The 13,275-nt window shown below is 41.6% G+C and overlaps 1 protein-coding gene across 5 annotated transcripts in view; it reads right to left on the bottom strand.

Annotated features, from left to right (window-relative positions):
• The window catches only part of LOC111870922 (vacuolar protein sorting-associated protein 13D), a 232,195-nt gene that overhangs the window by 185,786 nt on the left and 33,134 nt on the right, over positions 1–13,275 (bottom strand). For all 5 annotated transcript variants that reach the window (XM_023863569.2, XM_023863598.2, XM_023863561.2 and 2 more), the window contains exons 8-11: positions 12,274–12,599; positions 8,036–8,347; positions 5,389–5,587; positions 2,098–2,284 (exon numbers count right to left, since the gene is read on the bottom strand). In XM_023863569.2, coding sequence (XP_023719337.1) covers positions 2,098–2,284; positions 5,389–5,587; positions 8,036–8,347; positions 12,274–12,599 — 1,024 coding nt within the window. The remainder of the gene's footprint in view (positions 1–2,097; positions 2,285–5,388; positions 5,588–8,035; positions 8,348–12,273; positions 12,600–13,275) is intronic.

The raw sequence follows: 13,275 nt of genomic DNA, 5'->3' as shown, positions 1-13,275 counted from the left end.
TACCACAGAAAACTGGCAACATCCAAAAACCTGAAGCATGGAGGTAAGGATCCAGATGCTGATGAGGCCCTCAAATCAGTGGATCTCTACCGTAACTGGATGAGATGTGCATCAGTGGTCCCAATGTCAAATAGCAAATCTGTGGAGTTAGCTAAGAGGCTGGGTCATAACAATTTTAAGCAACAGGTGGCTGGTTGTCTCAATGGAAATGTAGATTTGGGATAAAATTCAAGAAGGCACATAGTGAGAAAAGCAGTGCTGATGCTGTGGGTGCTGAACAATGGAAATCCACAAAGCTGCCAAACTTGCTTCAGAAATTCTGTGCAGATGATATCTGCAGTCCTGATAAAACTGGTTTATTTTACTGTGCCACGGCAGATGGCAAACACACCACTATAGCTCAGAAAGTTCAATGGATCATGTAACTGCGTTGTGCTGTTCGAACACGTCAGGAACTGATACATGAAAGTCATTGTTATTGGGAAAAGGGCTTAGCCTCAGTGCTTTAAGGAGATTAGTATGGACAGTTTACCAGTTCTGTACTATGCCAGGAAACATGCGTGGATGACAGCTGAAATTTATAAGAAATGGCTAATGAGTTGGAAAGTTGAATGACAACAGAAATTGAGGAAAATTTTACTGGTTCTTTATAAATGCAGGACACCCTCAATTAGATTCCTTGAAAAATATCCAACAGGAATTTCTGTCTCCCAACACCACATCCCTGGTATAGTTAATGGACATGGGAATCATAAAAATTTTGAAGACCTTATATCACACAAAATTGGCAAACTATATCCTGAAAGCAATTCACGAAAAACTATTGACATATCTTCAACAGCTAAGGAGGTCAGTGCAAGCAGCTAAGTTTAGTGCCAACAGTTGATGAAGAGTAAGCACCAAGACCATTCTGAACTGATTTGTTCATTATGGTTTTAAACACTAAGACCTGGAGGTGCCAAATAAGGTCAAGTGAAAATGATGTCATATTGGAAATGCATCACGTTGGAAATCATGAAGAGTTTCCATGTATCGACAATAGTCTTCAACATAATAATGAAAATGAAGATTCTGAGGAAGCAACTGTCGAACAAATTGCGACAAAACAACAGAAGACGTCAGAAGATAAAGGAAAGTGATGAGGATGACATGACTGAGCGTGAGCGAGTAACCAACCAGGATGCCAGGAAATTTACTGCTGGACCATAACTTTATTTCCTGCAGAAATGCAATAAAGAGAGTCCTATATGTCCACTAGAAACCTACGCTGAGTTTGTTCAATTGCAGTCAATCAAGATAATATGGCAGGGTATACTCAATCAATTCCTCCATTGTCACTTACTGTCAACTGTGTGTTGAATATGTAAATGAATCAAATTTGTTTCTAGGGTAAATATTTTTCTGTGATTTGCACCAATTGTTCCAATTCATCCAAAATCAGTATTCTTGTTACTCAATAAATGGAAAGTTTATCTTTTGTATACCTCTTTAAACTTTTACACGTTTAATTGGAGCAATGTACTCTAGTTCTGACTGTCCCAATTAACTGGAATCCACTGTATAAAAACATGCCATCATCTGAATAGTATTTCACAGAGACAGTGAGACATTTTGCAACATAAATTAGTGATATGTACAATTTTCATTAATACAGATCAGATGTTACCTCAAAGTTTCATACTCCCACCATGTACATAATTTCTGACACATACAAACTACTTTTGCATAATATTTACAGGCATGCTTATACCAAGGATCATATGCTGAGATACATTGATATTTGAGGCTATTTCTTTTGAGAGCATTATCTTATGCTGATATCACTGAACCACACAGTCAAGCTGACAGCACACCATCCTACTCTGCATTCAGTATATCTTGAGTTCAAATCTCACCCTGGAAGTAAACCATTCTGACTGAGATTTACTGTGGTTTTCCTCAGCTCCTCCTGTCAAATGCTGGGAGAGTAAATGAAAATTGTTCATGAGCATTCTTTCAATTTCATCACCTATTACAATTGCCACAAAACAAATGGAACTGCTGAGTAGCCCCAGAAAGATTGCAGTGAAGTGACTGAATGCACAGTATAAGTCTCACCTTCGTCATCACTGTCTCGAGTCTGAGAGGCAGCTGGGGCAGTACGGTCTGTGTCCAGCTGATTACTGAAGTGCAACTTGCCAAAATCCACCACTACCATAACAGCATTCTTATCACAGAAATGTTCCACAAACAAAATCCGAGGACCCCAAATATCCAACATGATGTCCCATGATTTTCGATCATTCTGAAAACACACAACAAATGATTTACCCAAAGACTTCATATATTGAAAATATCATCATACTAAATTATTTCCCATGGCCATGACATTATTTCCACTTTCTAAAGAAAACCACCTTATATAATGTTACATACTTTACGAAGATTTATCACCATGCAAAACTTCATGACTCCACATCACCAGTCCCTCCTACCAAGATCATGTGTCTGCCTTGTCAGTGGCACTAATGACAGGCAGTTGAAAACTGGCCACTCCATAAAAAGTGTCACATTCAGCCAATCAACAGCCATAACACTCAGTTATGATATAGACAGAAAGACACAAATAGTTTATTAAATCTGTTCCTTTGAATGAGAACCATTACGTCTGATATTAAATATAAGGTGGTTCAAATATGACCGGGACTGATTTGTGTGCAAACAAGCGGCACTGCACAGCAGCTGTGCGACCTTGAGAGAGTCAAGCCACAACCTCCACCCTCCATCCTGTTCGGGTTAGAACCTGTTCAGTCCTGTCTGGGAGTTGCTAGAGTGATGAGCGAACAGAAGGTACCACAGAGCATGGAACAAGGCATTGTGATCAAATTCCTCGTTGCAGAAAACATCCCGTCCGCTGAAATTCACCAGACTCCAACAACAGTATGGGGAAGAGTGTCTCTCATGGACCTGTGTGTTTGAGTGGCATAAGTGCATCAGAGAGGGCAGAGAGCACTTGGAGAATGAACCACATGATCATTGGCCATGAACATCCATCACCGTGAAAAACATTGACCGTGCAGACGTGCTTATTTGTGAGAATGGGCGCACCACTATCAAGGAACTTGGAGCAATGCTGTCCATCAGTGTTGGTAGTGTAGAAGACATTGTGAAATACCACCTGCACTATCACAAGGTGAATGCACGGTGGGTACCATGCACTTTGACGGACATGAACAAAATGGTGCGTATGCAAGCTGACAGTCGTCTCCTACAGCAGTTTGAAGATGAAGGTGATGCATTTTTGAAGTCTGTATTGACCACCAATGAAATGTGGGTGCACTACTTCATTCCTGAGTCCCAGTAGTCATCACGCGAGTGGCGGCATACCAGTTCTCCCAAACCCAAGAGAGAGCGGAGGAGCCGTTCAGCAGGAAAAGTGATGGCAACATTCTTCTGGGACTGGCAGGGGGTTATCCATGTAGACTTTCTGACAGATGCCAGAACAGTCAATGCAGCTTATTGCTCAGACCTCCTGGCAACAGACGTGAAGGAAAAGTTCCGATCCAAGCGGAAGACAGGTGGAAAGCGGGTAGCCTTCCTTCAAGACAATGCACGCTCCCATACAGCCAAAACAACAACGGAAACCCTATTGAAATTGAAATGGAACCTTCTATATCCACCGTACAGTCCCGATTTGGCCCCAAATGATTTCTACCTGTTCGGAAGGCTCAAATCAGACTTGCAAGGCATGCAGTTTGTGGACAATGATGCTGTCATCCAGACTGTTCAGGAGTGGATATGCCTCCAACCACAAGCTTTTTTTGAAGAGGGCATCAGGATGCTTCCAGAATGTTGGAAAAAATGTGTTGACTCCAGAGGGGAGTACGTTGAAGACTGACATATGCAAGTAAGTGTTTGGCAATTATGTTTTTAAAAAAAAAAATCAGTCCGTCATATTTGAACCACCTTGTATATCACATCTCCCACTAAATTCACAATAATCTGATTCCTAATGACAGCAAAAGGGCCCCACTAATTGTTTCAATTCCAGGACAGGGTATAATATGGTGACAAGAAAGCCTGAAGAGACAGCTATTGCTAGCCATTGACAAAGTAAACAAATGATGTCAGTAAAGGATGAGTTGCTGCTACACAATGGCCAGTAAACAACAACCATGATGCAGTGTTTTATACACGATCCATCCCAGGGCTATATAGCGAAAGCCATCCATGCAACTCAGTTACTGCCATGGGTCAGAAATGAAACAACCACCAGTTGATAAGGACGTGAACATAGAAGCTGAGGAATCTACACCGTTGGGAGCTGTTACCAGGTAATAACTAGAGATGACAAACTGAGAAAACTTAGTGTGTGCTATGATGAGAAGTCAAGTTATTTTAAACTAGTGAGAGTATTATAATTACTTGTAGTTATAAGTGCTCAATAAATCCACTATATCAATCCAAACCTTGTGTCTAGTTACTAAATCATAACAGTTTCATTATTTCATTCAATTCCCTTTCTACCCATCACAAGAGACTTGTAAGGGGAGTCTATACAGAGTGTATCACAACTCAACGGCAAAGCTTCAGGATCGGACTCCTCATGTAGAGAGAAGGGAAAAAGTATATGACAACATGGGTCCAGAAATGCATATAATTACAGAGTAGTGATTGTGTCTGCACGCCACTCAAAAGAATTGGCGACATGAGTGCTTTTTATCGATGGGTCAGCCTTTCACTGGGAGGACAGCCTTTCTATCGGTGGGTCAGCTTTTCACTGGGAGGACAGCTCTATGATTATCATGACGTCATCTCTGATTACTTTGTGATAAATTTTCTTCTGCCAATTCTTTTCAGTGGTCTGCAGACACAATTACTACTCTGTAATTATATGCATTTCTGGGCCCATGTTGTCATAAACTTTTTTCTTCTCTCTATATGAGTCCGTTCCTGAAGTTTTGCTGTTGAGTTGTGATACACCTTGTATAATATAGTACACAAAAAATACCTGTGTGGCATTCTTTGCAGTTATTAAACTTAGTTAAAAACTGGAATAATGAAATTCAATCAATGGAAGTCTCCCAACTCAAACTTCAACAGAACTTGTGGAAAGTTCAATTAATGGCATCTTTTACACCAGGTTTCATGACCATTCAAAATGGCTTAAAACTGTAATTCCTTAAACAATCTTACTGAAGCTCTCACACATTAAATTTCAAGAAAATCTTTTCAACAGTTTAGGTACCGACACTAGGTCACAGACAGGATATATGAGAGGCATTCCCACCACAATTTACAAAGAATGCCTAAAAAAGCCTTGAAGTCTCCTGTCAAGAACAGAAAGATACAATTTATGAATGCATTACATCTAACACCTGGGTAATGTCAGACTGCAAGTGAACTTGCCAGCTTTCCTTCCAGAATCTGTTCCCAGTTACGCATGAATTCTTCCTTTGTCTTCTGTTTCACAGCTTCGTAGCGATGTCGCGCAGCATTACGCAGCTGTGCATCTGGTGCCTGATGAGGTCGTGTAAAGAAATCTGCCAACCATTTGACTGCAGCAGGGTTGTAAACTACATCCAGTGAGCGTGACTGAATATGCAACCTATTGCAAATATCATAAAAGAAAACAAAGATATTAACGTGTAGATAAATGTGCAGATAAACTGTAAAGATCTGCCACACAAACAGGTTTTCACAGAAGCTTAGGAAATACTGTGACATGTTGCGCAACGGAGAACCCCTCCCTACCCAGCAATAACGTGGCAACTCAGGCCAGTGACGTGGCGGATGAGTCAGCGCTCCCTCCCCCCCTCCGCGGTGATGTAACGCGCAACGCACGGTGACGTAAGACGGCGCGAGGTAACAGCGTTGCTAGGCTATATGCAAACATGGCGACGCGGCACCGCTTCCTACTGTGACGTGGCACGCAAGAGGCACCACTGCGGCTATATAAGGGAATTGCACAGCAGCTACGAGAGTTGTAACGTGGCCATCGCCGAAGACAGTTCAGAGTTAGTTCCGAGCAAGCCTACGAGCGAGTGTGTTATCAACAGTTCTCAAGGCAGCAGCCTGCGAGTCGAGTTGGAATATAGCAGCCGTCGCGGAAAGAAGAACCGGACGTGTGTGTAATTGTGTAATTGGGAGTGTGTGATACAGTGATACATAGCTCCCCTACTGTAAACGTGTAGACTACTGAAGACAGAGTGAACTGATTTGCGCATAGGGTTATAAAGTGTGAAACCCCGCAACTGTGGTAACAGATTATTGTGATTAGGGTTATAAAGTGTGAAACCCCGCAACTGTGTTATAATTAATTGTAGCCGTTATTTGTAGATTGTTAAATAAACCAATTAACCATCTCTACGGCGTATTCAGTAACGAAACACGTTACAATACATTGGCATGTTTGGGTGATGACATAAAATTGGAGAAAGTAAAGAATTCAACAATACTGGGAATCAGTACACCAAACTTTATTACCACCCAAAAGTTCATAGTCTCATAAACACACATCTACTTAAATCTTTACCTATAAAATGCTAAAACTTGTTTTTGTATTGTTAGGAGCAATGAACAGCAGTACACTCAAGTCAGTATCACAACATTCACTTCTGCTTAAAAAAAATTATGGTTTACCTCTGGATTGCAGCACTGCTTAGTGCATTTTGTTATTTTGTTAAGTTTGGTATATTGCATCTGTCCTTCCAGAAATTCTCACATTCACAGTTCACAAATTCAGTGAGAATGTGTTGTGTGGACCACAGTGAAGCAGAATACAGCGTGACCAGGTGTGATACTGATAACCGTGAAAATATCCTGTTGAAATCTCAAAAAGATTTATGATAGTTTAAATACAGAATCATAATATGAAAAAGATAAACTCGGCAAGGGAAAATGTGTCTTAAAATGTGTAATTAATTAGTAGAAATATTTCTGCTAAGGTATCAAACCCCACTTCTCAAGTCACCCTTCTCACTGCTCAGTCAGTGCAATGATCCCGCCATCCCGGCTCCAGGCAATAAAATATATCAAGGAATAGTGACAATTACAAATGTAACCATCACTATATTTTACATCATATTACAAAAGAAATCAGAGTGAACATACTGAAGGAACAGTCTCTGACAGGGCATAAATGAAATTAATAACCAGGAAATAATAATATAATCTTACAATTTTGTTCTGTAAAATATTTAAAATCTCAAATAGATCCAATGCCTCAGACTACAGCCTCATTCTTGGTTGACACTCAGAAGGACAACTAATGGATGAATTGAGGAGGATTTGGAAGGAAGTAGTCATGGCTTATTGTATGCCATAAAATTTATGGCATTATCAGAACATTTGCCTGGAAGGACTAAACAAAATTAGCAAGATTCTAAGTCAGAACAGTCAGCTCCTGGACCAACTGAACTCTGAATACAAAGCAAGACCAGTAAGCACCTACCAAATAAAACAGGTACATCTTTTAAGGAATGCATCCTGTTGTGTGTTTATATAAGTTTTTATTAATTCCTGTCAAGCACAACAGACACACTGACAATGGAAGGCCTAGCACAACAAAGAGTGAAACATCATGCTTAATTTTAATTTTTAATTTATTTTAACTAATGGTGAGAACAACCATTAAGCATAATATCAAGAACAATGGTATCTCAATAGGTTTTATTAGTATAATATTTTAAAACTCCTTAAGCATTTGGTTTATACATGATTTTAAAACAATTTTAGGTTCAGTGTAGGAACACACTGTATGTATAAAGGTGATTAAAATAATGACAGAAGTGTGTCACATTTTTTCATTTTGTAACATACTGAGATAAGGAACCATATAGGTCACAATTCAGTGTTAATAGGACTTGTTATTTGTATCGGCTGAGTATGGCTCTATAAGCCAAAACATGTAGCAACACCGTATTCTAGACCAATAAAACTCAGCTGTACACAATAAAGTGTGAGTGAGTTATTTGGTGAACTGTTGTGTTTGAAAGGAAATAATACAAAAATTTATATGTAAAACAGTTACACCTTTGCTATTCGATTCACTTACTTGTAATCCATGTTGGAGCTGAAAGGCTGGTACTCATAAACCAGTCTGAAGAGGGGTTCCTCTGTTTGTGGTCTGTTTGGGACAGAATTGTGACTGAGCAGCTTGGCAAGGCCCGGTGTATATGCGCGCCCCAGAACTAACCCACAGTCATGATCATGGGGTCCAACCAACTGTGGGAATGCTGTATCACATGTCAGATGATCACGAAGATACATGGCTCCCAGACTAATGTGAAACTTGTGCGAGCCTGAACGTGGTCGAGATTCTAAGCCCAAGTTCACATTTTCAAACTGAAGCTCCATTAAAGGTAAACTGCAAATAAAATTAACTGTGTTTACTGCCTTGTTTATATAAGTCCCCTCAATAAAACTGGGCAATACTGCCACATATCCCATCTGCTGCTGTTACCATGCCACTACTAATACGGAGCAGGAATGAAAGACGGGAGGGAGAAGAAAAGATACACATTGTGGCATGTACGTGTGCGCACACGTGCGATGTTATTATGGCGCCTATGAACTGAAGCTGCAACAAAGACACCAAAACATTGTACACTTAAGCAAAAAATAAACGTGACAACAATTCTCAATGTGTTATAATTCAAGTCTTTTACAGATGTTTATCTTTGCAGAGGTACATGAGACGTCAAATAAACTAATGAAAACTGCAAGATTTGCAATGTTTTCTCTCCTTTCAGAATGTACACCAAGTCACTCCACCGGCCCTCCTCTTGGCAGTCCCTGGAAGCAGAGGGTTGGCCTGGTTGACTAAGATTGGTGATGCCCCAATGCAAGGTGTGAGCTAATGTGACAAGACCTATACAACATTGCCCTTGAGATATAAGGTAATCTCCCATTGTATCTAGCCATCTCCTCCTCACATGCAGGGGTCTATGCTGGGTGACCAAAGTCACACTAGCTTCTCATTTGACATCAACGAAAAATGTTGTCACAAAAATGTCAGAAAGGGCTACTCCAGCAGTCTCAGAACACTCTTGACAACCATAAGGTTCCACTGTGATCAGGCATATCCCATGAGTGCTCAGCTGCTGGGTCTTTGTCATGGTGAAGAAGTAGCCAACATCCCTTGGGAGCTAAGACAAGGGGTCCTCTGACAGTGAGGCTGAATGAGATCTTTTTGTGACAGTGGGTAACCTAACTGAAATAGCCAACAAAAAAAGAGGACCAGATAAAAAGGCTCTTCTCAAGATTGATGAGGACTCATCTGGAAGCCCAGTTGCATGTGCAGCTGGGATTCTGCTGCACCCATCACTGGGCACCACTTCAAAGATGCTGTCACAGTTGATGGACAGTGACAGGATGAACACTGACAGAATTCCTGAAGGGGGAGCTGTCCCTCATTTTCATGACATACTTCCATAATGACAAGCAGTATATGTTATAGTATTCACTGATCACCAAGCAAAGGAATGGTTCTTAAGGGCCAAGCCAAAGCTAGACCCTGGGAGGTGGTATACCAAGGGAAACGGCACCTTCCTCAGAAGATTAAAACCACAAAATCTGAGCCTAAAGACAGGCCCATGGCACTTAAGGGCCAGACCAAAGCTAGACCCTGGGAGGTGGTGTACCAAGGGAAACAGCTACCTTCCTCAGAAGATTAAAACCACAAAATCTGAGCCTAAAGACAGGCCCATGGCACTTAAGGGCCAGGCCAAAGCTAGACCCTGCGAGGTGGTGTACCAAGGGAAACAGGCACCTTCCTCTGAAGATTACAACAGCACAATCCAAGCCCAAAGACAGGCCCATAGCAAGTCTGCAACTGTGAATCAGGCTCCCCTAAGGGAGTCTGGCTTGTCCTGGGAGTGGATATTGCTTCAGTCAACATTCTCAAGGCTCAGAATTTCCCCTCCCATCCCTACCCACCTCATATATGAATACAGGGCTCTCTTGCCTGCAGATCAATCTGTAATGCAGTCAAGCAGCCACTCACATACTGAGTGAAAGGCTAACAGTACAACAGACAAATACATCCCTAACACAGAAACAATAACAGACTTTCAGAGGCGGGGTAAAAGGTCCAGCAGATTGTCAAGGTACATATATTATTTCTCTGTGCCCCCCTAGAAAGACCCACACCATATGTACATACATCAAGTACAAACACCACACCAATTCTGGATGTCTAGTGTGGGCACTGCTGATCCTCATGATGTAAAAGGTCCATGGTGACAGCATAAAGGTGGTGTTGTGTCTTGCTGTATGACTCAGAGGATCCTCTGCTGTCTAATGAGACAGTGGAAGTCATAAACTACTGCAGGGAAAAGCAGCTGGACCTGATTCTGGGAAGTGATACTAACTCTCGCCCATGTCATGTGCAGTAGTTCAGACATCAGACATTAATCCCCTGGGGTACGGTTTTGCTGGGGAACCTGGGTACTACAGATTTAAAGTTACCAAGTCAAGGAGACAAGCCTACCTTCCTCACTGAGGGACAGCAAAAGATTATCAATCTTACTCTATGTCCTGGTTGATTAGTGAGAAAAATCTGTGGATGGAGGGTGTTGCCAGAACTGTCACTATTGAATCAACTCAGGGTGAACTCAGCCTCTAATAGAAATAAGTACCAGGAATCTTCTTGGGGGTATAGGGCAGCTGGCATGTAAGGCTGACAACCTCACCGCCATCTGTGAGCGGAGTGTCTAGAACACGTGGCAGTCTTGACACCTCACAAAAGTATGGGCCTCCACGGCCTGTTACAGGGATAGCTTTACCTTTTACCTACTAGGTCTTCTATAAGGACTTGAGGGGCAAGCTTACAGCATGTCGGGTTTACAGTGGCACTCTGGAAGAGAGTGAGATAGATGTGGAACTTCTGCAGCAGATCATTCCTATTCATATGAAAAAAATTGCCCCTTATGAACAAGTGGGATCAAGAAGTAGGTTCCTAGCTGGAGCCCTCAATTAGGAAACTGGAAAACTACTGAATGAGGCCAGAACAACCTGAATGCCTTTATGTTGTATTTTAGCGTCCTGTTGCACTGATTCTCGTCCATGATATGTATATTGGCCATCTTGTAGTGCACTCAATTTCACATGTCACTTCACTACATGTTTCGGCATCACTGTGCCATCTTCAGGTGTGTTATTTACGTCAAGCTATTGCATTGCTCGCCATCATGTGTCGTTTATAAAATTATCTAAAATGCGCTCTGTTCACTAACTATAATAAATGTTGATATATACAAATTTTATTATAGTTAGTGAAGAGTGTGCATTTTAGATAATTTTATAAACAACACATGATAGCGAGCAATGCAATAGCTTGACGTAAATAACACACCTGAAGATGGCATAGTGATGCCGAAACATGCAGTGAAGTGACATGTGAAATTGAATGCACTACAAGACGGCCAATATCATGGACTGAATGCCTTTGACTGGGAATCCTTCAAGAAGGTTCACAGGAGGCACTGTTAGACACTCTAAGAAAGAGATCTGGAAGATCTTCTGCCAGGGAGTCAGGTGTCTGTAAGATGAAACAGAACAGAAGGCTGACCTTCTTGCTTGGTGTACATGTAATAGAGTTTCAGGAAGACTACTTACAGTGTTAGCCTGTGCAAAGGGCAGTATAGAAAGGAACTATAAATGAGAGAAAATGTATATTTTCTCAGATAAGTCAAGACAAAGAAACATTATGAATACTGGGCTGGCATACCAGGTATGGGACAGCTGAAGCTCTTTATTGAAGTGCCTTCAGAAAAACTATCTACGGACGTACTGGCCTGGAACCAGGAACATGACTACTAACAGGAGTGTTTACTGGCCACTGTACATTGAGAAGGTACCTACACAGTAAAGGATCCTCAGGCAACACTGTATTCAAAAAGTGTGGAGAGGTCGAGGAATCCCTATGTCAAGCGTTTTGGCTCTGCATGGCTGTAACTAGAAGACATTAGTGGGGTCTCAATCAGACAGATTCTGGCTCTAGCAATGAGGACATGGCTCTTCTGAAGATGCCTACTGAGCACAGGGACGCACAATGGATGGAGTAAGTAGTCTAAGTGCTTGGGGAGACCAGAAGTTCTCCCCTGCCCACATCAATGTCAATACTCAATATTCAGTACTCCCTTTAGAAATGCTGCATCATGAAGGATATTATTAACACTGCACTACATATTTCTCTTGCATGCCAGTCTGGATGTCCATAACCCTGTGGTAGCAGAATCCAAAGGATCAAGCTGCTACTGCTAACACACAGGCTCCAAACATAATACGTACTTCTCTGCTTCATGCTCACTGTCAGTTGCTTTTGTGGTACACAAATGAAATGTGCCTTGCTTCAGCGTGAAGTTGAATTGTCCAAACACTACATCCCTCCTCAGAATTGTGTTGTTTTCTATGGAGTCTGCCAAGACATCAAGTATCTGATCTTCCAGCTCAATCTCTGTTCTGCTTGGCGCAGGTTCAGGTGTTGCCGATGTCACATAGTTCCATCCCCACAGCTGTGGGAACCAACAGAGCAAATTGCTTCCTCGTTCTTGTTTAACTGGAGGTGCAGATGAAGGTACAGTATGTTCCGGAGGATGAACCCTCCTCATGGCAACCTGTAACAAAAAAGAATAATGAATATTTTCTTTCTAATTCCTCCATTCCTGTTACAGTCACCAGACACTTCATAGCCTTTGCCCAACAGAACAAAGATAGGAGACAATATTCCACTCTGATTTCTTGAAACGAATGATGTAGGAGGCTAAGTTGGAGTGGAACATACATGACCATCATCAAATGTCTCTAATTTGCTAAAACTGTTGCACTGTATGGTATGTCCAACTTCTCGTATCACATGTGAATGTGACATCTCATAATTAACAATAATGCACTTTATTTTAATTATGAGATGGGGGCACGCAGTGGCATAGTTGGTTGAGACACTATGCTACGAGCAGGAAGGTTGCAGATTCAAGTCCCAATGAGGTGGATCTTTCCAATTGACCTAATCCTTCCAGCCACACTATGGCCCTGGGGCTGACTCAGTCTCTAACAGAAATGAGTACCAAGAATCTTCCTGGGGGGTAAAAGACAGCCAGCAGGTAAGGCTGGCAACCTTACTTCCATCTGTCAGCCGACAGTCTAGATAATGTGGGGCTCTCAACATCTCACATCCCTATGGGCCTCCATGGCCTGTTACAGGGATAGCTTCATGTTTTTTTTACCTTTACCTTTATTATGGAGATATCACATTCACATACAAGGGGGGACCCAAAAATAACCGGAATTTAT

The sequence above is a fragment of the Cryptotermes secundus genome, unplaced genomic scaffold, assembly GCF_002891405.2.
Source record: "Cryptotermes secundus unplaced genomic scaffold, Csec_1.0 scaffold101, whole genome shotgun sequence".
Lineage (NCBI taxonomy): Eukaryota > Metazoa > Arthropoda > Insecta > Blattodea > Kalotermitidae > Cryptotermes > Cryptotermes secundus.
This window is presented reverse-complemented; position numbering and strand designations above follow the sequence as displayed.